This window comes from Otolemur garnettii, unplaced genomic scaffold (assembly GCF_000181295.1).
Source record: "Otolemur garnettii isolate 467f Iridium unplaced genomic scaffold, OtoGar3 scaffold00114, whole genome shotgun sequence".
In the NCBI taxonomy this organism is placed as follows: domain Eukaryota; kingdom Metazoa; phylum Chordata; class Mammalia; order Primates; family Galagidae; genus Otolemur; species Otolemur garnettii.
The window spans coordinates 5077219-5103560 of NW_003852509.1; the positions used below are offsets into that span (position 1 = coordinate 5077219).

General features: G+C 48.5%; 1 protein-coding gene across 1 annotated transcript in view; it reads left to right on the forward strand.

The window, feature by feature from the left end:
• The first annotated feature begins 21816 nt into the window (after positions 1–21816).
• Positions 21817–26342, forward strand: part of ERICH1 (glutamate rich 1) — a 52527-nt gene continuing 48001 nt past the window's right edge. The window contains exon 1 of the mRNA XM_023517564.1: positions 21817–21845. Within this exon, the coding sequence (XP_023373332.1) occupies positions 21824–21845 (22 nt within the window). The 5' untranslated portion in view covers positions 21817–21823. The remainder of the gene's footprint in view (positions 21846–26342) is intronic.

Consider the following 26342-nt stretch of genomic DNA (forward strand, 5'->3'; position numbering starts at 1 on the left):
CGGGGAGCTGCTAAAAGAATGTTCTCCTAATTCCAGCAGCGTGCAGAGGGCGTGGCTGGGCACAGAGCCACGGAGAGTGGAGGGAGGAGGGCGCTTGCCAGCACCAGGGGTTCTGGCCTGTCCTCAGTTTCCCCATCTGCAAAATGTGAGGCTAACCAGACAACATTTCTGCTCAAGCAGTTTTTGACTCAACACACTTCTCCAAGACCCCAGATCAGCCCTCCAGGTAAGCTGGATGTGAACTTCAAACCAGAGAGAAGAAAACAGCTTTCACACCTTATAAGGCTTGCTTTTGGCAAATTAAAGTTCTTAAAATCTTCTCAAATATGTAAGATTGCATCCATCTTTGGTGAATCAAAAACCAGTCAGAGAACATCTCCTGTAGCATATCCATTGTCTCCAACCTAACCAGGCCCTCACATGCGGCCCAGCAGTGACACCGTCCTCCCACCAGCAGAGGCCTAGGCTTTACTGTGTCCACCTAATGCCTACACTTTCCACCCACCTGGTTAGGACCAGTCTGGCATTTCCTAAATGGCTCGTGTCCATCACTTTTCCCACCTCAGGTACCACCAGTCCCCTGCAGACACCTGCAACCCCCACTCAATTTTTTTCTTTTTTTTTTTTGTAGAGACAGTCTCACTTTATCACCCTTAGTAGAGTGCCATAGCATCACACACCTCGCAGCAACCTCCAACTCCCGGGCTTAGGTGATTCTCTTGCCTCAGCCTCCCGAGTAGCTGGGACTACAGGTGCCTGCCCCAACGCCTGGCTATTTTTTTTGTTGCAGTTTGGCTGGGGCTGGGTTTGAACCCACTACCCTCGATATATGGGGCCGGCACCCTACCCACTGAGCCAGAGGCACCGCCCCCCCCCCACTCATTCTTACATGGCTGTGGTCATGACAGTCCTACCAGTGATGTAGGGATGAGCATTAGCGTAAGCCGTGAACACAACCTGAAAGGCTCTCCATGGTCTTGCCCTTGCTTATATTGCTAGTCAAAAAATGGTCCCAACAAGAGCCTCAAAGTCCCCAAGCACTGCTCAGCATCATGTGCAGGCAGCCACCACAGCCCTGTCACCACCTGAGGCCCCCACCTTGAACTCTCATGATGTCCAGGGCACAGCCCTGGCACCTTCTAATGGAGGACAGTCGAGTTGTATGTTCAGAACTTCAACTCCCAGCAAACCTGCAAGTGCTCTGTGTGTACAAAGTCAGCCCCTGAGACGCCACCTCTGCAGACCTCAGCCCTACATGCAGGATCACCCCCTCATCCCACTCCCCCTTCACTGCCCAGGCTGCTCCCACAAGAGCAGAATTACAATTATGATTATTAAAAACATTTTTACCAATTGAATTATTTGTTTAACATATATCTCCCTCCACAGACTCTTAATCCAGCAAACGACATCCTTATTCTTTACTAAACTATACCCAAGTCCAAGCACACTGTTTGGCATACTAGGAGATTATCAATAAATCCATAAATACATCAAGTGAATGAATTTGCTTCATTCATTCATTACATATGAGTGATGAGTAATAAACACTTAAGCTTATTACTTAAAGTATAAGTAATAAACACTAAATTAATGTCCTCTTCTTTATCCACCAAACACATACCAAAAAGTGTCTTCTACAGGGTCACATTGCCAGGAAGCATCTAGAAATCCAGCCAAAGTTACTCAGATCATCACACATTGCCTGGATGATGTACCAGATGGACCAAAAACACATATCCTGGTTGCAACGGCTCGTCGTGGCTCTAGACAGCTGATTAATAATTACTTCTTTCTGGGGGAACAGAGCCTGACATTGTAGCCATCATTTCTAACCAAAGTTCATTCCACCACCCATGAAGGGCATCAGCACACAGATGGAGGCAGATGAAACATGCAAAATCCACACTCCAAGTTTCCTTTGTTCCTGGCTCCACCCTACTCACCCCCAGGAGTACCTGGTTTTTCCAGGAGAGATCTGTCCCTTCGTCTCAGGTACAATGAAGTTTGTCTGAGCTGGTGTCTAATGGAACCGTGTTTCAGTAAAGTCTGGAAGTATCTTACGGATGGAGCTCAAGGGACGGGACACAAACTCTCCAAATGGGCCCTGGGAGCCATGCTAGAGTGTAGCCCAGACATATCCCCAGAGGCTACAATTATGACCTAAAAATCTGGCATGAAAACCCACCTGCCTGACACCCTCCACATGTCACACCACGTACACCAACAGGAATAGTTACCATTCATTCCATCCTCACTCAGATCTACCCAGTTGACAGACCTGCCCACCTCAGAAAGAGGGCACACTGCACATCAGCCAGAGTGAGGCATTGCACTGAAATGGGTCTGGAACACACACAGTGCCATCCTTAGTCCATACAGAGCTGGCCAAGCACCCATCTCGGCGCAATCCCCGGGCTCACCCCTGCCCACAGCAGGCTGCAAAACATGCCCTTTCTCTGTGCAGAGTTTAAAAATACCTCAAGGAAAACAATGATTATTTATCCCATTTATCATCTTGGATCATCTTAGAGGATACACAGTGTGTTTAAGAACTACATTTCCATCTGGTGAGCTGGTACATTCTTTATACGGACAGCATTTCAGAGAAAGAACAACAAAGAACTCCAGGCTGCAAGTCCACTGACTGCCACTCTCCCCACTTTATTCTCTGCCTGCGACTCCTTTCCATGTGTGTCCCCCGGAGTTTGTGCCTTTCTCTCTGTGCCTTAGTGAGAATTCATTCCTACAGGTCTGTCCACAATTTCAGAGACCTTGAGTGGGACCGCCTATCTTAGAGTAATTCTTTCAATTCTTCTTTCCTAGAAGGAGCTGTTCACCACGCATAATTATGATTTAAATAGCCTTCATTCCTCCTTGAATGACCCTGTGTTCCCCACAGACAAAGCCTAAGTACAAAGAAATCACGGCCACATTGACCATGAATGCATGGAAGGGAGCTGAGACCTGCCACGTGCCCCAGTGCTCACAGCAGCAACTCCTAGGGAAGGCAATACTGTTTCCTCCGCTGAGGAAGCTGCACCCACCTCACTCTCAGGCCTAAAGCCTCCTGACTTTTCAATCCCCCTGTTTTCTTATTTGCCAAAGAGCAATAGGATATTCAGCCCAAACGTACCGAGTTAAAAGACATTGTTGTAGCTTGTACACTGTTCTTTTAAGGAGGCCATGTACAATGACCATAGTTTTTGCCATATTTCTAATAATAATTGGGAAGCAGGATAAGCATGAATCTGCTTAAATAGAAAAAAGAGAAAAGTATTTGAAAGGAAGACTGTCCCTAGAAGCCCCTGAAGGGTGTGTTCTCTAAGGAGCAGAGCCAGCAGCCTGGGTGGAGCGCTGAGAGGAACCTCCAGGCTTGGCCACGAGCTTCCAGCAGGGAAACTCCACCACTCCACATCCCCCCACCCCCCTAGCCCTGTACCACCCCCACCTGGCTGCCTCACCAGGGGTCTAGTGGCCAGGATCCCCCATGGCAGGAGCCTGAGCTTCAAGACTATTCCAGTACCAATGAAAACCTCCTCCTTCTCAGGCACCGCCCACTGTACTCAACACAGACAAATGGCCCCAGAGCTGAAGCAGGGAAGGTACACCTCTTCAGAGTTACCCCACTGTCAGGGAACACACAGCCCCAGTCTGCCCTCCTGGGCCAGCCGTGCCCCTGCCAGGAGACAGTGGCCAGACCCTGCTCACCATGGGGTGTCTGGGCCAGCTCCCCCTCTCTGGTCAGGGTGACCGTCCTGCCTGTGCCTCTTGCCTGATCACAGGTGTCAAGGGGTAGGGGTGGGCCTTTCTGCCCCTTTTCCAGAGAAGCACGGGACTGGACATACATGGGCCCTGAGGCAGGCAGCTGGTCATGCATGCCCCTCTCTGTTCCCGTTGGGAGGTCACAGAGTCTAGAGATTAACTGCATCTGGCATCTTCCTATGCACTGTATGGTAGGAAATGAGACAGAATGGTTTTGTCCACACTGATGGACCAGACTCCAGCACAGGGCAGAGAGCGCCCACCTACCCCACCTCAAAGTAGACAGTGAGGAAGAGGATACCACGGTGTCCCCAGCACCACACCAGACACCCAGAGGGGGACCCTCTTCTAAACTAATGGCAAACAACTACTTCTTTAGGAAGAAAAAATAATAAGTCTGAAAAAAATGTCAGATGAAGCAAGATGTAAAACTTGTTGCAAGGAGCAGGAGAGGGCAGGAAACCCAGAGAAAGTCTGACCTTCCTAGAATCTCTGATTCATCTTCCATCCAGTCTTTAAAGAACGGGACAAGGGCTGGAAGAGAGGGCACTGGACAGTGGAGTCAGAGAGAAAAGCAGCAGCCTGCTCCTACAATCCCCAGAAACACCTGCAGCAGCTGAGCATGGAACAGGTGTTTCCAATCCCAGGCCGAGTCAGCCTGGTGTGGCTGATGGCACCTGTTTGCTGACAGAGGCGTCCGGCAGGAGAAACTTCCAACTTTTCACAATTCAGCCAATTCACCATCTCGGATGAAAGGAGGTTGGGCCCGTGGACAGATATTTCAGAATAGATCTAATTTGGGACTGGACATTTTTCAGGAACTAAATTTAGCCAGCTTGAATTCTTTTTTAAAAATGCTATCCCATTAAGCCTTTTGAAATAGGAAATCTACATTTCGTTACAAAGACAGAACGCAGTGTTCCTCTATCAGCTTGAATCACAGGGGCAGGTGAGCGTCGGGTGCCACACACTTGGTAAATAAACATGTGCAGCCAGGGCTTTTGGGGAAACTGAGGCACGCAAACACTGGCCGTGTGCACCAGATGCCTTGAAAGTCAAACATTGGAAATATATGGTCATTAACTATTTTTAAAACAACTCTCATTTGCACTTTTTGAAAAGTCATGTTTTAATGTGTCTTTCTGCTATCAAATGCTTATTAAACAAAATATTGACTTTTATTAATTTTCTATGTATATCCTTTGTTTTACAGTTAAGAACCAAGGAGCTTCTAAGCTCATCGTGCACTTTAGTTTTATTCACAGAAAAGCCTCTAAATGTTCTTGTCAGACCATTTATTGATCCTTCCCTTGTGGTTTTCCTTTTTGGTTTCTCTTGTTACTTTTACACTGACAAAGTCCTTCCCTGAGCCACAGCCACCTGGCCTCTTTCCCTGGGTGCTGGCCCAGGTCAGGTGGGGCATGTGCCACACTCAGGCGGTTTGGCTTCTCAGCATAGAGATTCCTAGTCATAGGCAGAGTGGCCCCCAAAGGACGTCCCAGAACCTGCATATGTGGCCTTATCTGAAAATGGCATCTTTGCAGATGTGATGAATTTCAGATCTTCAGAGGTGGGACAGTCTCTGGCTGAGTGGCCCTCAATGCATTCACAAGTGTCCTCGGGAGACAGACAGCAGAGGAGAAGCTGTGAAGACAGAGGCTGGACGTGGGAGCCCAGAGCTGGAGAGGTGGGAAGGAGCCTCCTGGGAGCCGGTAGAGGCGGCTTCCTCTTCACAGACTGCCTGCCTCACGGACATCAGCCTCCAGAACTCTGAGAGAACATGATTCTGACCTTTTAAGCCACCTGGTTTGTGGTAATTTGTTACAGTAGCACCACTGAACCAAATACACAGATTACTCAGTATCTCTTTTCCTAAGAACTTACTGGAAAAAAAAATCTACATTTTCAGAAAACATTGAAAAAGATATTAATCACAGAATAGCCAAATATTTTCCTAAGCAACTTAACTGTTAAACAATAGGGAATTGCTAGGATCATATTCTAAGTAAGAATGCTAGATATCAATTAAAATCAATTTATCAAAGAATAATTTGAACATAATGGGCAAATTCTTACAGAAGAAAATAAATTGAAAAAAAAAAGACAGCTCCCAATTTTGGTTTAAAAAATAATTAGAAGAAGCCTGGAATGATACAAACCAAGGAACAAACTAATAATTATTTCCAGGTCATGGAATTATTGGTGACTTATAATACATTAATAATTTATAAATATTTAGTAGATAATATGGCCAGAAAAAAAAGAAAGAAAATGTACAAAGGTAGCCCAACGTTCCTCTGATTTCACCACCAGATATGACAGAGAAAAAAATATATCACAGGACAGAAGAGACTCAACAGATGTGAGGAATATAGGAAGAAAGATCAGCAGCCGAGGAAAGGCATTGCCAAGGTGCAGGATCAAACGCTCACTCTGGGCTTTGCCTGTTCTTGTTCACTGGGAAGTTGCTGAATACTTCCAAAGAATGTCCTGCACCAGTGACAGAGGGATGTGTTACAGGAAGGGCGGTAGAGTTAAAAGGACAGAACTTATGCACCAGCCGTAACTAAGGTGACCAGAATTTAACATTGGTAAAGCGGGACACCATTGATGGGGGACGGGGCCGGGAGGGGGCTGGGAAGTTGCATTATCAAACAATGCAAACTTTGATAAGCAGTTCTCGATAATCACTTCTCAACAATTATTTGGTATTATCACAGTTTAACATTATAAAATTAACAAAAATAATAAAAAACTCATATCCTGGTGAAATAGCCACATGGCAACCGAAAACCATATATTCCCTTCCTGTTCTCCCTCCCGTTCGTGCATTCTTTCCAAAAATCAGGACTTTTTTAAAATGCCATGGGACACGGGACAAATTGTTAAAAAAATGGGACTGTCCTGCCAAAAGCGGGACATCTGGTCACCCTAGCCATAACTGACCTTTGAGTGAGCTTCAGTGAGGCCATTAACAAACTTCAACCCTGAGGGTGTAGGCTTTACCTGATAAATATATATGCATTTTTATTTTCTCTTAAAAATGCTAACATCCATCATAAAATGACACAAGACACTCTATTTCTCACATTTTCTTTGGTTTAGACCAGGGTCCTCAAACTTTTTAAACAGGGGCCAGTTCACTGTCCCTCAGACCGTTGGAGGGCCGGACTGCAGGCCTCCGGATGAGTCGGCTGCTAAGCAGGACAGGCAGCGGTGGCAAAAACACCCGGCAGGCTGGATAAGTGTCCTAGGTGGGCTGCATGTGGCCTGCAGGCCGTAGTTTGAGGACGGCTGGTTTAGACTCCAGTGTTTTGCTGAGAGCAAACAAAGGTAGTTTGCCCACCACAGACAGCATGGAGCCCACCACCAGCCTCCACCCGGGTTCCTGCACCCTGCAGCCTGTTTGGAGCCGGGGCTGGGCTGTTCTGCAGAAGCTCGGTCTTAGAGGAAGCAAGGCAGAGGTGCGGAGCACATGGTGTGCACTTCTCCTCAGCTGAGCACTGGGTCTCATCTACCAGCCTTCCCCTGCACACCGGCCCAGGTCCTGCCAACATTTTCCACCTTGCTTACATTTGCCAGAGTTTGTTTTTTGGACTTGGGCTGAGAGAACCAGAAGCAACACAGCTGGTGAATCCAATCATGTGATTAACATAGGAATGACTGATAAATCATGAAATCGTTACAACCAGTATCGTGGATTTTCTGCCTTACAATAGTTTTACAATCTTTTAATTAGATGAACACATAAAGAAGTCCTATAAGACTTCATTAAATGACAGAAGTATTGCATGCCACTGGTAATTTATAAATTCAGAAGAACAGTCACACAGTGGTGGTAGCCAACAGCCCCCCTTCCTGGTATCCGGAAGAGGTGGCTTTTCCCCAGAACACTCCCCTGCACAGCCTCTAGGGTCACCAGGGACAGCTCTACCCAGAAGAGCCCATTAAGATTAAACGAGTTGAATGGAGTGAGACATGAGGCAAAGCGTCTAAAGACCTTCTACTAATAATAAGACTTCCACACTAAAAAACAAAACAAAGACAGTTGGCTGATGACGCGACCTCTCCTCTTCCTCCTGGGCCCTGGCAGCTGAGCGTGCGGTGACACAGACTGAGCTTCCCAACCCTCCCACACATGACCGTCCACACACAATGTGGAGAGGACAACAGCAGAGGCATAAGACATAAGACACAGAGCCCAGGGAGAGAGGGACCACTGAGCACAGAAACCTTTCTGGACTTTACACACGTGTCATGTCACATCACAAAGGCTTTGGGCCCTACTGTCTTCACAGCTGCAGAGCTGACACCCGATGGTCAGAATGACAGATCAGAAGGGAAAGAACCTGGGTACTGAGGACCTGGTCACTGAGGACATCCCACCGTGATCTTTTATCAGAGGAACTAACACACATTCCTATTTAGGTTGTTTGGTGTGGGACTTCCTAATATGTGGAGCCAAAACATTTCTGATACAAACATACAAAAAAAAAAGAAAGAAAGAAAATCAAAACTACTGTCCATCTCAGCATCTGTAGCTGCACAGCTGGTTTTCTGTTCTAAATTCATTCAGCAAAGGCCTACTGGACACCTCGTGCCCCACACTGTTTGAGGTGCTTCGAATACAACAGTCACCAACACGGGTAAAACCCTCTGCCCCGCCCCCACCTCCTCATGTCAGCAGCACTCAATGGCAGAGTTGCAGACTCCAACCCCAGAGCCTGCACAATGAGTGGTCTGTGGCCCCAGGTAGGTCGTCCAACCTCTCTTCCTTGGTCTCCCCACCTGCAACATCAGGTAACGACAGTCCTGGCCTCCAAAGCAGGTACAAGAATTAAGTAAGTTAACGTGGGATACAGCAGGCCACCCAGCACAAAGTGCTCGTTCAAAGTTGGTTATTCCATATTAGACAATATGTAAAGACATTAGATAATGTTAAAAATACATGAATTGTATGGTGTGTGAGAAGGTAGCCAGGGACACAGGGACAGCCTCAGTGGCCAGCCTCACTGAGAAGCCATGGGCAGGAAGACCTGAGGGAAGGGTGAGCTGAGCCCACCATTCTGCAAAGCCCATCAGGGCAGGTGGGATGCCCTGATCCCAGGGGCTACAGCTCGGGGAGCAGCAGCCCAGAGTGCTAGAAACAGAGCCTTGGGTGAACTGAGAAGGCCGGGTACTGCACCACAGGCAGCTGGCCCTTGCTCTGAGCATGTGCAGACACACAGGACTCAACAGGGTCTCCACTCCAGCTGTGGGTCCCCACACACTCTTCTCTGAGCCTCATATAGCAGGGTTGGGGAGGTGGGAGGAAACTGTCCGGTAATGCTTTCTTCACTTAACACAACGTGAACACCTCTCTGTAGTACTAAACACGTAACTTCCGTCTTTTTAATGGAAGTGTATTTTTTTGGAATGTGGCTGTATCAAAATGAATTCATCCAGTCTCCTGTTACTGCTGTTTCCCAGTATTAGACTACAAAACACAACTGGAGTGAATATCTGCCTAGCTAACTTCCCTAAGTTCATGATTTTTTCCTTAGGACAAGCTCCCCAAAGTGAAATTGCTGGAATTAGTTGCGTACATAGAAGGGTCTTCTTTAATCAAGTGCTATAACTCTTAAGAAAATACCTTTAAAGACGCACACAGTGGATGAGCGGAACACTAGGGAAAGCTGTTTGGCTGCTTTAAAGAGCTATGTAGCTCACCTATCACAACAAAAATAAGGCTTGGATCTAATTATAGTGATAACCTAGAACATTTTGTTGTAGACCCAGAAATGTTACCTACCAAAACAGCCATGATGAAAGTTTGAAACTACAACTGTCAACTGTTTATGTAAATTTCTGAATTATCTATAGTATAGGTCCTATACCAAGTTTTTAACACCAGAAAACAGATGTTCAAAAATTTGTTCAGAAACTGTCAAAATATTACAAAGAATGTCATAAAAATGGAAATTATTTTTTAAAAGAGCCAAAGGTTTCGATTCAAAGGCAAATGTAAAAGGAATTCTAATCCACTGATGTGCTGGCAAAGTTTCACATCTCAATCACACATACAACTCAGAGAAAGGCAAACGCTTGAGGAACCCTGACTGCCATGTAATGAGCAGGTGAGTGGCTGAAGACTTACTTGTTGTTCAGAAATTTATAGAGTAACCTGGCCAAAAGCACTATGACAGACATCAAGGAGTCCCAGCTCTTCCCCTTCCCTCCACCTCTACAGCACCAAGGACAGAGCCTGGCACCTGGGCTTAGACTCACGGCCTGGCACACACAGCCCTTGCCCCAGGAGAAGCTCAGCAAGGGCTCTGAGAGTGACATCATTCTGGCAGCAAGGCCTGGGACACACACTACAAGGGAGACAAGTGCATTTCAACTAGGTCTGAAAAGATAAATATGAGGAAAAGATAGAAAAGAAAAAATTGTCAAGTGGGCTAGGAAGGAGTCCTGCTGCTGTATGGCCAAGTCAGTGACAGGGAAGGACACAGTTAGGAGCGCCACAGCAAAAGCACAGTGAGGAAGGGGAGGAGAGATGTGGCCTGAGGGCTGGGACACACCTGCACCCATACAACTCCTCAGCAAACGGACAGTCACAGGCAGATCCTAAGCCGAGGCATAAGAATAACACAGACAAGGTATCTTCCTCACAGAACACCAGAAGCAGAGGTGGCACAAAGTGTTACAGCCATGGGGCACACAGAGACACCTCTAACCCATCTCCCAGGGAACAGAAGAACGGGAGCACAAGGCAGCATGAGGTGTCACTACCACGGGACACACGGAGAGGCCCCTATCTCATGGGCAAGATACACAGAGAGAACAGCTCCTAAGGGGGGGGAGGGGAAGGAGAGGAAGAGAAGAGAGATGAGGGAGGGGGGAGGGAGGAGGGAGAGAGAAGGACATGTAGGGAGAGGCAGGGAGAGGCCATGGGTCAGAGACAACAGTGACAATGACTCCCTATCTTCACATGTCTTCTGACATATGAAGATGCATGGAATTCAAGAAACATGAGTTGTCCACAGAATACACATGAAGTTATATGAATATCTGACAGCGAACGACAATTGCCCAGTGTATAACACACGAGAGACTTGTCTCCCTTACACACTCTACCACTTGGCCATGGATATAATGTTTAAATACTAGGCAAGGATTCTGTAGGTTGTGCACGTGTGTTTGGCTTTTGGTTTCTTTTAAAATCTACTGGTAGACACTAGCACAAAAAATACTTCTGTGTTTGTACAACTGTTACATTAGTAACCCTGAAGCCCTGCATGGAGGCTTGACCACGAGAATACCTTTCATGGTTCAGCACTAGGGAAAGTTTTTCTTCACTGAAAAATGAGTGTGCCATGTCCACCCTGATAAGGTGCTCAAGTGAAAGTTCATGGTATTGATTTTTGTTGACTTCACCCCCAGGAAGCTCAAAACCAAATGTGATACCTGAAGGATCCTGTTAACTGTTGTGGTTGCACTATTTGTTTTCTCTGATTGTTTATTACTATTTTACTGGCATTTCTGTCCTTGTCCTTTGTGATTGAGTTAAACGATATTTTGGAAAGGAATAGCAAAAAAGATACAGAAATAAATAAGACTAGAAGTCATAAGTAACAAACTTTTATGGGAATTCAGGGAATTGCTTAAATATTTAAATTATAAGCTGGCCTTAACTGGGCCCAAATTTTATTTATTTTTCCATGACATAAATGGTCAAGACTTATCATACATTTGCTACGCGCACTGTTCTCAGCACTTAGTCACTAATTCATTTAATCCTCCTGACAATCCTATCAAAGTTACCTGCCGTCTTGGTGGCGAGGAAACTGAAATACAGTGAGGCCATATAAGTTGGGAATTGCCACTCAGCCACACGGGCTGTCTGCTAGAAGAACCTGCATCCTGAGTAGGACGCCATCCCTGCCAAGATGAAGGGTTCTTGTCACCACTGTGTAAAAATTGCAAGACTAATATTCATTAAGCACAAGTGGCTTTTTTTTTAATATTGCCTGACTTAAAATAAACACTCTATAGGCCTGAGAGGATCATTTCCATTCTTTTGTATAGCGTATGAAACATCATTTTAAAGACAACGACCAATTACATTCACAAAGTTGCTTTTAAAATCTTTTTGCTACAATGTTATGGATGGACTGAGTCCAAATGTTTATTCATTTTAGAAATGATTGGTTCACATTTTTCTCTTTTTTACTGTGGATACACAGGAGAAGTGTACCAGATAAAAGCATTCCCTGAAGCGAAACCATTCTTGCCCTATGATAAGAGCTTTAACATGGAAATTTTCAAAGAAACTGAAAACCTGTTTATATCATTTGTTGGGGACAGAAAACCCAATTCAAAGGGAGAACTTCCTGGTTTTACATAACTGAAAATCAAGGTATAATGATGGTTTCACACCTAACTTGGGTCACGGCTTCCAACAACATCACCAGGACCACACTGCCTCTGTGTATGACCACACTGCCGCCGTGTATAACCACAGCCCTTCTTCTGCATACACAGGTGTCTTCATCTGCAGATGGAGCATCCTGCAAGGCTGTAAAGTGCCTGCAACAACTCCAGGCCTTGCATCCTCCTAAAGCTTTGCTCCCCTCCAAAGGTATATAAAATTCCAGTCTCAAATGAATTCTCGTCTTCACTGGCCCAATTACTCTTAAGAGATGGACAGGACTTTAGGATGTCCTTTAGCCAACAAAAGCCCACCCCTGAAGCAGAGGGCAGGTGTACCACAGGCAGACCCCAAACCTGGGGAAGGGCAGCTCTCCAGAGGAAGTCAGCACACTGTCATCTTAGAAAGGTAAATTCACACTGAATGGCTCATGTATCAGAAGTCTACAAAACTGGTCCATAAGTTCAACTCCTAAATGTCCACTGGAAGAATGAGACAGTTCAAGAACTAAGGAGGCAGACACCCAGCATGAAAACACTACTGGCAGACCATAAGAGCGTGCTCCCTTTAAAAGCACCTGTCACAGGGACATCACAACAGCCAAAGAAAGGGAAGTCACTCTCAAGAGGGGAAACCATGACACCATGGGAGGAAATCTGTGAGCTGCAGTCAAGATAAGCTTTTTCACAGGAAGATGGAGTCAGCACACAGAATAATGGCATGAAAAAATAAAAATAGTGATTTACATTTGAACTCCAACTGCCTTTGCCGAGGAGATTAATACTCCAAATCTGTCACTTGCCACTGCTGTTTAGCCCTGGGAGGGAAAGGAGGATTTAAAGTGGAGTCCACACACCCTACAAGCCATACCTGTATGCTCAGCCTCTCTAAAAACTAACGTTTTGCCATGAATATACATGAAACAATCATGCTCAGTCTTTGTACACTAAGTACCTAGGAAATGAAACTCATTTAAGAAGTTGGCAATTGGCTAGATTCCAGTGATGAACAATAACTCCTCAGTAAAACTATAGCTGATTAAGAATAATTTTTAACTGCATAAGATGTTTGCCCACTAACTTCCTGTATGGTAGCCTATAATTCTTTTATAACCAACATGCTGGCAATGCTCTAAATATGACTGCCATCTGGCCAAAATGATGAATCATAGTCATTTTTATTATATCCAGTGAATGACCATGGCATATTCATTCTAAGGGTCAATAAATAATACATTTAATTGACATCCCTTTAAATCTATAATCAAAGTGTACATCATTCAACTCTGAAAAACTGAGCAATCATGAAGTGTTTTCTCAAATATAATATTAAAAATTATGGCATTTGATTTCAACATTATAGAAGATACTGTCTTAAAAATAAAACAAATCCTCCAACACTTAAAAAAAATAGAACTCTTTAGTTTCAGAATTGGTTGGTTCTGGGTACAAAGAACCCAGTGTGATTTAAAATTCCACAAAGCACATTTTTGCTTTGAATATTTAATATGAAATTTCCACCAATTTCAAAAATGAAGTCGATAAAAATAGGAGAAGCAATAGATTGCCATAGAAAGACATATGTATGTCATTGGGGAGAAATAACAGGATATAATCTGAATTCTATAAAAATGTAAAATATTGTTATTAATTTAAATCACAAGCAACCTGAGATGTACCAAAATATTGGTAAATAAATGTGTTGATCTGTGTCTCAAACACTACCACTTTAAAAAAATCATACTACAAGTGCAGTTATTTGGAAGGGAAGAACAAATAAATGTCCAACACTATGAAAAGTTGACTTAGAATGCTTATATGAGAAAACCTCTTTGTGGTGAGAAAACTGTTATTTCAATTAGTCCATGTATTTGAATTACCGGACACATACTCATTTTGCTTACTAAGCTTACCCTTGGACCCCAAAAGTAACATGCAGATCCTGCACAGCTGTTCAATAGAGCAAATGCTCCAAGCCTACCGACTTCTTACTCAAAAATTACAAAGGAGAGTTAATGAAGGGGCGGGAGGGCCTGCAGGCACCACTGGAAACAGAGCCCTCCTTCACTCCAGAGCTGACCTCTGACGCTGTCTCGGCTGTCTCCAGTGGTGAGAGACGGCGGGCTGCTTCGGGGCTCTCCCGATCTGTCCGCCGTGCTCACAGCCAGAGGTGCTGAGCGGGAGCACTCCCTATGGCTGTAGTCATGTTGCCAGATGCAGGGTATAAAATATTCTAATTTGTTCCCTTCCAAGCAATGAAAAAGTCACACCATCTAAAAGGAAATGTACGCACACTCTACAATTACAATTGGAGCCAAATCTGTGAGTCACCCAGCTGCCTGCACAAGACAATTTGGCTACTGGAAAATCCTGATTAATGACTTAAAAAAAAAGTATCAACTTGACCTTCCAAAAATTATCATTTTTTTCTTCATTGCACCATTTTTTCCCTTGGTTACCTATTACCTTTCTCAGAGAATAGGAAGGAAGGAACTTGAACGCGGTACTGGGAAGCACTTGGACCTCCGACCTCAACTGCCCTTCCAGGGCGTGTGTGGGAGGAGCGGTGCGGGCCGCTCAAACGTGCACACCCGGTTACTTCCTAATTGCGAATATAGTTAATTCACCATCTGCCCCCCCCCCCAACAAAAGAGTCTTATGTGAAGCACAGACCCCTGGGGTCCTGACTTCCAATCAGACCCTTCCTCCTTAGGCGCTGCCGGAGCCAGCACCGTGGCCCGACTCTGCACTGTGGCCGGACTCAAGGCCGAGGCGCGCCCTGGGTAGCTGTCTCCCGCGCCCAAAGGACTGGCGAGCATCTGCGCCCGCGATCTGCTGGCGGAGTTCAGCACTGAGGACGAATAATAATCTACATAAGACGGCCGACTGCCCAGCCACGGACTCCGGCCCCAGCCCTGCCCCCCTGGCCGTGCACTCGAGAGAAGCACACGCAGGGCCGGAGTCGCGTCGGCGAGAAGTGGGAAGCGCCGCGGTCGGGCGGGCGCTGGAGTCTCCAGCAAACCGGGCTGGTCCGCGCCCCGCGCCCACTCGCCACCTGCGAGGCTCGCGCAGGGTGCCTTGTCGCCCCCACCTCTGCCAACTCTTGTTCCTAGAGACCCCTCCTCAAGTCCCTGAGTGCAGTCTTCTCTGAAGCCTCCGAGCTTAGCGCTCGCCACGCACGGAGGGGCCGCGTGAGGAGAGGCGCCCCAACCCCGGCCCACCCCGCTGGGCCCGCCGCCCCCCACCCCTGGCTGCGCAGGGCTGTAATAATCACAGCCTCATTATTTCTCCTGCAATCGTTAGCGAAGGAGCCCGAGAACAGCAACAGCCGCTGCCGGGGGAGGCTTAGTTACAAAACCCAGAGCTGGGTAGCGCCTCGCTTAGCAACAGCCCGAAAAAGCCCCCGTGCTCTGCGCTCGCACTTGGAGAGCCGGGCGGCGGCCACCCCCTCCCAGAACACCCCCCTCCCCTGACTGCCGCAGCCTCTGCAGCTAGGCAGAATTGGCCCCCCCCACCCCCGGCCTCTCGGCCCGCGACCCCCGAGCGCAGCCAGGGCTGTTATCCATCTCCAGCCCGTCGGCGCTCCCACTTGGCCTTGGGGGGGAGGGGGACGCAGTTTGCAGGCCGCCGCCCCCATTCCCTAGCGCTGCCCTACCTGAGCGGGCTGCAGCCCCTCGCCAACCAGCGCCCCCAGGCTGTGCCCCCTTCTCGCCAGGTGAGGCATCTCACACCTCCGTGGCGCCCGGTCTTATACCCCCGGAATCCAGGTACTAGGCACCCCCGGCCCCGGCCACAGCCACGACGCGCGCAACCCAGCTAGGAGCTCAACGCAGGACCCGGCACAGGCTGTCCCTGGGGGGTCCCCGCGCTCCAGTCCCGGCAGACCGCGCGAACCTCAGCCGCCCCTGCCCCCCACTAGCTACCCTCGCAGGGTCCTCGCGGGCGGGTCATGCCGCGCCGCCCCCTCCCAGGGTCCTCCCCTCCTCGACGGCTCCCACCGCTCCGTGCCCTGGTCGCTGCGCCCGGGTCCCACGGCCCCATGCGGCTCGCACCTTCCTGAGCGCAGACATCCTCGGGCGCTCCTAGTTCAGCAGGTGCCGGGAGACATGGCGAAGTGGCCGAGCCCTGAGGCTGGGCGGCGCGCGCAACCCCGCCGCCAGCTCCGAAGGCTCGCGACTCGGTAGGTAAGCCGGGGTCCGTCGGTCCACTGAGGGTCCAGCCGCCGCCGCCGCGCGCTCCGACCGCGCTCGAGCCCGGCGCGCGGTCCGTCCTCACGGTCGGCGCCTGCGCACTCGGCGCCCGGGGAGGCACCGGCGCACTGGGGGGCGGCCGGCGCGCGCTCCTTCTGGGGAAGGGCTGGGCGCCCGCGCGCCTCGGGGGAGCGCCCAGAGGCCTCTCGGGCCAGCCAGCCGCCCTGGCCCCAGCGCGCGGCGGGAAGCGCGCGCACAGCCGCCCCGCCCGGCCCAACTGTTGCACGGGGAGCGCAGGTGACCCGGGCACAGAGCGCTGGGCAAGACGCACTCCGCTTCTACTCTGCCCGCGCGAGCAGCGCTCAAGCGCCTGAAAGTTCGCAGGAGAACCCGACGCACACCTCTCGGCATCAGGGAACACAGCCCACACTGGACCGAGGTAAGGGACGCGCCGGCGCATCTGTGTGAGGTCTTCTCCACGCCTGAAGGGCTCCCGGGGTGGAGACAGGACGCGGGACCAGACGCGCGCTATCTCCCTGTCTGCAGAGCATTCGGGGCCGTGAATGGTGGGAGCCGAACCTTCCGCGATTTCCACTGGCGCTCTCCCTGGAGGTGAGCTGCGCTGGTGGTTTCTTCACAAGAAAGAGCGACCTACGCCTGCTGTCCCCAGACTCCACGAGCAGCTTTCTCAAACCCGGTGCAGACAGCGGGAGCGCCCTCAGATGGGGTCTGCTGTCTCCTGAGCTGCTGTTGGCAGCACTCAGATGAAGGAAGGAGAATTACTCCAACTAGAAGCGGGGCCCTGCAGCAGCCTGGAATATTTAGCAACATTGGCCATATTTTGATAGAGCCAACTAGATCCATGTGCTCGTGAGGGGCACACCCTGCCTTTCAAGATCTTTTTCCTGACCTGGGGCAAGTCAACTTTAGTTGTGAGGTGTAAATGTGATGAAAGATGTGGAAACAACTTGAACACCGCGATGAATGTTTGTAGAATGATAGACGGGGGTTAAAATAGAACAGAACCCGGTGATGAAATGCATTTGAAATGAGGCAAAGCAACCCTTTCCAGAAATTCCAAGATTCCTAGCCTCATTTTGTGAGATTTTTCCATATAATCAACCACTCCAATGTTAATCAATTGCAGTTTATTACCAAAGCAGGGAGCTAAATTGTGATGTGAACATAAAGATGAATCAAGGAAGTCTGACCTCATCTAATTTCTCCTTAGTCTTTCCAGCACTTCCAATTTGTCTCCAACCGTCAAAAACTGATGAGTTGAGTGTGCCAAACTTCCACTAAAATATGGATTCTTCATTTTACAATTTACTTTCCTTTTAGTCTCCTCCTCTCCGTGTTTGCCCTCATCCTTTCATCTTTTAAGACATGTACTCACTTATTCTGTCATGCAACAGCAACAGCAAAAATTATACAGGTGTCCTGAGGGTCCATCGTGCACTGTTATTGTGGGAGCAAACAGAAAAAGACCACCACTGGCCGGGAAGCATCCTACCAGTTTAAAAGTTACACAAGCAATGCGTAATTACAAAGATAATGATTTGTCTAAAGGAAAGATAAAAGGTATTATTGGAAATGTGAAAAAGGCAACTAATATAGTTTGTGATATCAGGGAAGAATTCTTTGAGGAAGTCTTAATTAAGGCTTCCTCTGTCTTCTTCCTCAAGCAGGTCCTGACATGTGGAGTTGGTGTACGTAGCTTGGGAGGCTGATCGTAAGAAACTGGATGAGTGAGACACAGAAAGAGGGCAATCTAAAGAATGATGTGTTGGTGAGCTGGGCTCTCCTGGGAACACCTAGAGTTGAACGCCACTGGGGACCCTCTGGAAGGAATAGCATGGAATGGACCTCAGCTAACTCCCCCATGATTAAGGATTGCTCCCCAACTCCCCTGACACCCCCCCCAGCATCTCCCATAGCTTCAAAAAAAAACCCCAAGGCCACCCAACAGAGTCTGAAGGAAGCAGGTGAGTATACAACCAAGGCTGCAGCCGAGATGGCACATGCCAGAGCCCTGATGGGAAATGAGATTCAGAAAAGGGTTCCAAGTGGGAGGAAGTGCAGGCTTAGAGACCCAGAGAAGCAGAAGGACTCAGTGGGTTTTGTTTTAACTGATTGGTCAAATCAACCAAAACTGAAGGAGCAAGTGAGAGCAGCATGCATATGGCTGAGAGGCAGTCCAGGTCTTCTGGAACATTTTCAGGGCTTTGAATTGACATTTGATGTAGGATTGAGCAGGGTAATATGATTTTCTTCATAGACAGTCATGCCATTTATGGACAAAACTTCATTTCTCCCTTTCCTGTCTGTATGCCTTTTATTTCCTTTTCCTGTCTTATCACAGGCTACAATTTCCAGCACAATGTTGAAAAGCAGTGGTGGGAGAGGGCAACCTTGCCTTGTTTCCAATCTTAGTTATTCATCATTAACCATGTTAGCTATAGGGTTTTTGTAGATGTTCTTTATCAGGTTGAAGATTTTGTCCTCTATTTATAGTTGGCCGAAAGGTGGGGGTTTTTTTGTTTTGTTTTGTTTTGTTTTAATCATGAATGGGCGTTGGATTTTGTCAAAAGTTTTTTCTTCATCTATTGATATAAACGTGTAATTTTTTTCTTCTATATTCCATTGCTGCAATGAGTCACATTCAGCAATTTTTGAATGGTATTGAGTTTTGTTTTGTTTTTTTCTTTGAGGCTGAGTCTCACTTTGTCACCCTGGGTAGAATGCCACAACATCATAGCTCACAGCAACCTTAAACTCTGGGGCTCAAACCATCCTCTTGCTTCAGCCTCCCAGGTAGCTGGGGCATTGAGTTTTTTTGTTTTTGTTTTTGTTTTTGTTTTTAGAGACAGAGTTTCACTTTGTCACTCTCGGTAGAGTGCTGTGGCATCACAGCTCACAACAACCTCCAGCTCTTGGGCTTAGGCGATTCTCTTGACTCAGCCTCCCTGGGTAGCTGGGACTGTAGGTGCCTGCCACAACGCCTGGCTATTTTTTTGTTGCAATTTGGCTGGAGCTGGGTTTGAACCCCCCACCCTTGGTATATGGAGCTGGTGCCCTACTCACCAAGCCACAGGCACTGCCTGGCATTGAGATTTTTAAAGGATCATTTTGGCTTCTGTGAAGAAAAGAGATGGTGGTATGGTAAGAGTGAGAAAACAAGAGGGGAGTTAGAGAGATGACTTCTAAAATGCCCAGGGAAGTCCCAGTGGGAGATGAAGATACTAACCAGGCACTCGAACTAAGAAATGTTGCAAGTAGGAAGATGTGATGTGACTTTTCTGTGTGGGTTATTCAGGAAGAGCAGAGGAGTCAACAGCATCTTTAGGTCCAGCTCAGCAGTTGTGTGGATGGTGCTTCTGGGAGGCCACAGAGTACTACGTAATGGGGGCCTACAGCAGGAGCACATAGAGTAGTGGGTGGAGGGAGCAGATGACCTAGGCCACAGGGTCAGCTTGAAGACACCACAGTGAAGACTGGTTTTGAGGTCAACACTCTGAAGAAGCTGCTTGTGAAAGATGTTGAAGAAACAGGGCTAGCAGAAAATAACATTGTTCCTGGGGAGATTCTGTTGTGAGAAATCCCTGAGTAGGCTTGATGCTGGTGGGAACCATGAATTAGAGACCAAGTTTAAGATGCAAACTCATGAAAGTAGTTTTCTTTTATATGTGCGTGTGTTTTCCAACTTTGAAACCCATTTTCCTGGTCCCACTGGAGAAACATCAAAATTTAATGTCTTCAATCTGTCCTCAAAACTCTATAAACTTCCATTGAGCATCTGCTTCTACAACCCCAACAAAATCACTGTTATCAAGATCACTGATGGCCTGCCCTTGTCAAATTTAACTGTCCATTATTCAAAGCCCTGTCGTCATTATTTAGACAGATGCCTCTTTTCTGATTGGGCTTTGGGGCTGCTCTAAGTCCCTGGCTTCCTCCCTGGCCGTGCCTCTGCAGGCTAGTGAAGGGGGCTTCCTCATCTCCTGACTTCCCACAATCAAAGCTCCTCAGGACTCTGTCCTCAGACTACTTTTCTAACTGTGCCCACTCCCTTATGGCCTCATACATTTAAGCATCTTATGAGCAAAGTTAACGTGTCTGAAGCTGCGCAGCCAACAAAGATCCCCCTTCCTCCAACCAGGGTCTTCACCTCATCACTGAAACTCTAGCCTTCCAGTTTCCAGACCAAAAGCCGAGGAGCTTACCAGGTACAGTAACTCTCACCTGTAATCCCAGCACTCTCGGAGGCAAGGAAAGAGGATCACTTGAGCTCAGGAGTTCAAGTTTAAACTTGCCTGATCAAGAGTGAAACATACTAAAAATAGAAAAACTAGCCAAGTATGGTTGCTCACACCTGTAGCCCTATGCCTCTTCCCACTGGCATCTACTTCCAGCACAGGGCTAAACACCTTCTTAAAATGCATATCAGATTATCTCTCTTATGCTCAAAACTTGGCTAATGATTTTCCATCCTTGGACAACTGAATGTTAACAGCTGTCCAAAGGAGCTGCCTGGTACAGAGCCTCCCTCCCTCCTCACCTCACCGATCCCTCATACTGGCCTCTGACTTTTCTCCAACTGGAGGACCACTGCACTGAGCTCCCTGCCCAGACACCAACACACCTGTGCTCAAAGACCCACCAAAGAGGCCCCTGCCAAGGGCATCACTCTTCCCTTTTATTTTTCTCCAAAGCACCCCTGTGTAATGTCCTCGTTACTGCGCTTTGTCTCCCTCCTCTCCTCAGACCACCCATGGACTGGGGAACAATGGAGACACGCACCGCACAGGTGCGTGTATGAAAAAATGAATTCAAAGAAGAGGAGGGTCCTGGCACCAGGGGATGTGGGAGCAGGGAGCAACAGGAAGAGCACGGGCGTCAGGAAAGACGGGAGTGGAGGGACCTTGGGGCGGCGTAGTCTATGGCACTCTGAGAGTCCCACAGAGCACTTATCCCAGGGAGGAGGGCAGCCCTGGGAGGAGAGAGCGCGGTCCAGGGAGGTGGCGCACTAGCTAGCTGGCCCGCCGCAGGCGCGTGGGCGCCGGGGGGGAAAGGTGAGAGCAGTCCTCCCTCCAGCCTCCTGGTCTCTTTGCCAGAGCGTCCTTTCCAGTGCTCTCATTCTGAGCTCTGCTAGTGCCAGAAACCCGAGCCACTAGCCCTCCTGACCAGCGCTCAAGACTCAGTCTGGTGGCCTGGGCAACAGCAGTCCGTACGCATGCTCCGCCGCGCGGCTCCCAGAGGTGGAGTTTGAAGGCTGTGGGGAACGCCCACATTCTGTGTATTAGCCAATGTACGGCAGTATGAAAGCTGATTGACAGTCACCGGCAGGAGCCCTGGATCTGGATTGGATACTCCTGCATCGGTGGGCGGGCCCATGCTGGCGGAATCCGGAAGCGCAAGGCGCGTAGGTCCCGCCCTCACGTAGGCAGGGTCCCGGCATGGAGGCGCGCAGGAGCCACGGTAGGGGCGGGCGGCGGAGGCCGGGCGGGGGCGAAGGGGATGCCGGCACAGACAGCTCTCGGCTCTAGGCCCAATACTGATTGCAGACCCGACTCTATACTCCATCCTGCCCCCCTCCAAACCCCACCCTGGACCCCGGCCAACTCAGTCCAGATCCCACCCCATACCCATCCCATCTCCCCTCAAACCCTACCCCAGACCTCGGCCCATCTCCCTCCAGACCCCACCTCTTACCCTGGCCCACTTTCTCCAGACCTCGCCTCCCTCCATACCTCACTCCATATCAAGGCCCACTTCCTTCCAGACCACACCACCACCCCCCATGCCCCAGCCGACCTCCTTTCACACCCAGGCCCACCTCCCCACACAAGGGCCTGGAGACCTGGCTGTGGTCTCGCTGAGCACCTCGCGTGAGTGGTGGGGAGTGTGCCGCTTTGAGGGGTCCCAGGCTCCCTCTGTGGTGGGCCTGCCGCCAACAACCTCCCCAGAGAGATCAGCAGGAACCTCTGAGCTCAGACCTGTCTGAGAAGTGAAGATAAGGCTGTTTACTGCAGCGTCCCTAAGTTTTGAGCGCAGGCTACTACTGTCTATTAAGTGCCCCGGTGGTGTTTCAAATCAGTCCCAAAGACAGGAAAACAGGCTGACATGGTTAGTTTGGCTGTGCCTTGGAGTGAGGGCTTAAGTCTGCTGTGAACCCCGGCCCAACCCATCACCCTGTAGTCGTCCTGTAGTAAAAAAGGAGCTTTACTTTCACAGTGTTTAAAACTGATAATCATCTTGGTTTTGCCCTTTGAAATAAAAAGCCAGTGGCAACTATAGTTTAACATGACCTACCAGTTTTTAAACAGTCAGATGGTAGGCTCTACAGTGGACATTAACTATTTTAGTGAGTAGTAGAACAAACCCTAGCCCTAACCCTAACTACCTTGTGTACAGCCCTCCTTGTGTACAGGCTTGGGGCCTGTTAATTCAAGTTCAGTGAGCTGTTGCAGCGACCATTCCTGACTTCTTGGTGGGGGATTCTTTCTGTTGCAAGTTTTGTCTCTTAGACCTACCACATCCCTTCAAATGCTTGTAACTCTTCTGAGACTGAAATTAAATGCTCTTTCCTATGCAAGAAACCATTATATCATCTGTAGCGTACCTGGTTAATGTTAAAAAATCTTTCTTAACTCACTGAATTAAAATGAATGAAGGTTTTGGATTGTTTCAGCCACTAGTCATTTTCTCTTGAAACTTCCTCCTTTTCCTATTGGCCATGTGACAGAATTGTCAAGTAAACTTTAGGTTGTTTGAAGGCATTGCGTTTGGAAAGGTGGATTAATAAATCCTGGCAGTATGCCATATCGGTTTCGGTGTGTCTTCTGCAAGGTCACTTGCCCAGCAGGAGCACTGGGATCTGAGGAAGGTTGAGGGAGGTATTAACTGTAATAAAATTCTCTGCACTTATACTCTGTTAGTGCCTGAACCAGAGCAGCATTCATCTTCAGGAGTCTCCTGCCAGTGGCTTGTGATGCATGGTGTATGGGGGAACATGGTCAGGTCTGCACTGACGCTCTTCTCACAGTCTGGCTGTGCCCTGGGATAGGGGTGAGGGCAGCAATCAGGTCCCAGAGTAGTGGGAGAGGCCATGCTCTGTCATTGCCAAGCAGCAGAGGCATGCCTTCCCCAGAGCAGACCGTATGCTAAACTCTGGCCAGCTGTCCCTCCTTCAGCAGCTGGTGTTCGTGTGATGTCTGCTTGGATGCTCTGGGGTAGCTAGAGGCCCAGCAGTGTGAGAGGGGCTGCCGGTAAGTGGGAAGCAGCAATTCCAAGGGTGATTGGTTGGTTTTTCCTTAAAGTAGGTTGTTTCTGCTGCATAATGTAGCCTATTTGACAGTTTCCTTATAACAGTTTGTAGCAAAGTTCTGAAGGATTAATAGGAAGAATGTTTTTCCTTTGACGCAACACTACTTGAGTAAAAAATTTTTTAAATATGCTCTATTTTACACTGGAAAAAAGCAGTACTAGAGGCGTCTCTTAGGCCATGCTTTGCAAGCATTCATATTGGTGTGTCTGTGTGTGCGTGTGTGTGCGTGTGCATGTATGTGTGTGTGCTGTGTGAATACTCATGTGTGGGTGTTTTTGTGCACGTGCTGCCCAGTTGGACCCTCCAGCCTGCCTCCAGTGCTCCACTTGGATCTCACTGCAGGTGCTGGTTTGGATACACTTCAGTTGGGAAGAGACCTGTCTTTCCTCCTTTCAGAGCCATGTTCGTGGGTGCACGGTGCCTCTGCGGGCACAGAGCTTTTGGCTGGTCACACCTGTGGGGTCCCATACAGTTGGACCGGTGCCGTCTCCTCAGCACATGGGTTGCTGCGGTGGTCTGCTCCTAGGTATAACAGGCCCCTCCTTCTGGAATAGGAGTCAGATCACACATTTTCTTTGAGAGATCTATGAGGGCTGGAAATGCGCTCCAGAAGTATCTCCTGAATGAACAAATGAATGAGTGAAGAAACCATTGTGGACAGAGGGAGTCTCTCCAGTACTGGCAAGGCCAGAGCAGCCATTGTCATTCCTCCTTTGAGGGAGTTCAGGGTGGGGGTGGGAGGTGCACTAGGCCCTGGGCAGGTCAGGGCCAGTGTCTGTAGGAAGCCAGCCAGCGTATGCTATACAGGGTGGGAAGGGGATGAAAGGGACCGGTGGGGACTTCCAGGAGCAGAGCTCAGTGGTGCTTGGGGCCCCTGCACGTCTGGCAGGAGTTAGGGTTAGTGATGGTGACAGAGGAGAGCAAGAACAGAGCCCAGAAGAGGCCAGAGATGGCCCCAAGAAGGTCTGTCCCTAGCTGCCTGTGGCCCAGTGTGTGGGAGGCCTTGCTCTAGTGCTGGACGGCCACCAAGGTCATGCCCCATGACCCCAGCACCCCATCTGCGAAGTGGGGCAACAGTGCTATGCGCTGTGGGCTCAGTCATGCATGAGGAGCTGCTTACTGGCTCTTGTCACTGGCCATCACTGCGTGCAGGAAAAGCCTTGGGAGCTGGGAGGCATCTGCCTGTGAGAAGAGAACAGCCTGGGGCTCCATGGGCAGCGGGTGGGCCTGTGTCAAGGTCTAGAGAAGCACAGGCCTGTCTGAGATCCAGCAGGATGAGGGACCACTGGGCAGCTCAGAGGAGGGAGGGCAGTGCTGTTAGCAAAGTTGCTTCCTCAGGTTCTGGGTAAGGCCATAGGTACAAGGCATCCTTGGGTCCTGTGTCACTTTGAGTCTGAAAGCCTATGCGTGCAGATGGTTTGGGTCCTGTTCCTGGAAGCCTTTGCAGAGCAGAAGTTGTTTGAGTTGACTCCAAGACCTGTCTAATGAAAAAACAGGTGTCAGGGAACCTGGAAGAGCTTCACAGAGCCAGTCCCCAAACAGCGTCTGGCTGCACCACGGAGTGTCAGCGCAACCCCACAAGTGAGAGTGCTGGGCAGTTTGCCGGGGCCCCCACTGTGGCTAGCAGCAGGCCAGACCCTGGACATGCCTGCTCCCTCCTCTGCTGGAGTTGTTTCCAACCCTAATAACTAGGCAACAGTCCCCCCAACACAGAATTTTTATGACTGGTTAGTGATATGATGAGTGTACCTAGAAAACTCCACAAGGAAAAACATCAAAGTTGTTTGGAGTATTTTATTTCTTCTCTTTTATTTTTAGACAGGGTCTCGCTCTGTAGCCCAGGCTGGAGTGCAGTGACCTGATCATGGCTCACTGTAACCTCCAACTTGCACGCTCTAGTAATCCTACTGTCACGACCTCTTAGAGTGTTGGGATGACAGGCACCCCCATACCTGGCTTGCTTCTTTTTTTCAAGTTTTGGTAGAAAGCGATTATTCAGTGTATTTCTCTTATGTGAGGATACAATGTCTGACTGGTCATGGTTTAAGACTCTAAAGGTAGCCCATCTTTGGTCTTACTTGGAGTACCGTTTTTCTTTTAACTAATATTCTAGAAAGCTTGCCAACTCTTGCTTAAATCTTAGCTAATAATTTTTCCATTTACAATTCTATTACAAAACTCATTAAGAATCTGTCATTCATTGAATTAACATACTATATACCAAACTTCTTCCTTGTGAAGTGAAAAAATGCTCTTATAAATGTATTTCTTTATCTCAAGATTATGAGCAAAGTTTTGACATCTTGTCTCATTATAGGGGTAAAACGACAAAAAAAAATAACAACAACCAGCTATTATCATTTTCAAGAAACCTGTGAATAGTCCAGCATATGTTCAGAAGGCATTTCAGCATGGTTTTTACTGAAAAGAGAAACTTTTAAATATCAGATTTCTAAAAAATATAATAACCTTAAGAAAATTTAAATTTAAAGTGCCTGATATGGCTCGGTGCCTGTGGCTCAAGTGGCTAGGGCACCAGCCACATACATCTAAGGTGGTGGGTTGCCTGCCAAACAACAATGACGGCTGCAACCAAAAAATAGCTGGGCGTTGTGGTGGGCACCTGTGGTCCCCTCTACTTGGGAGGC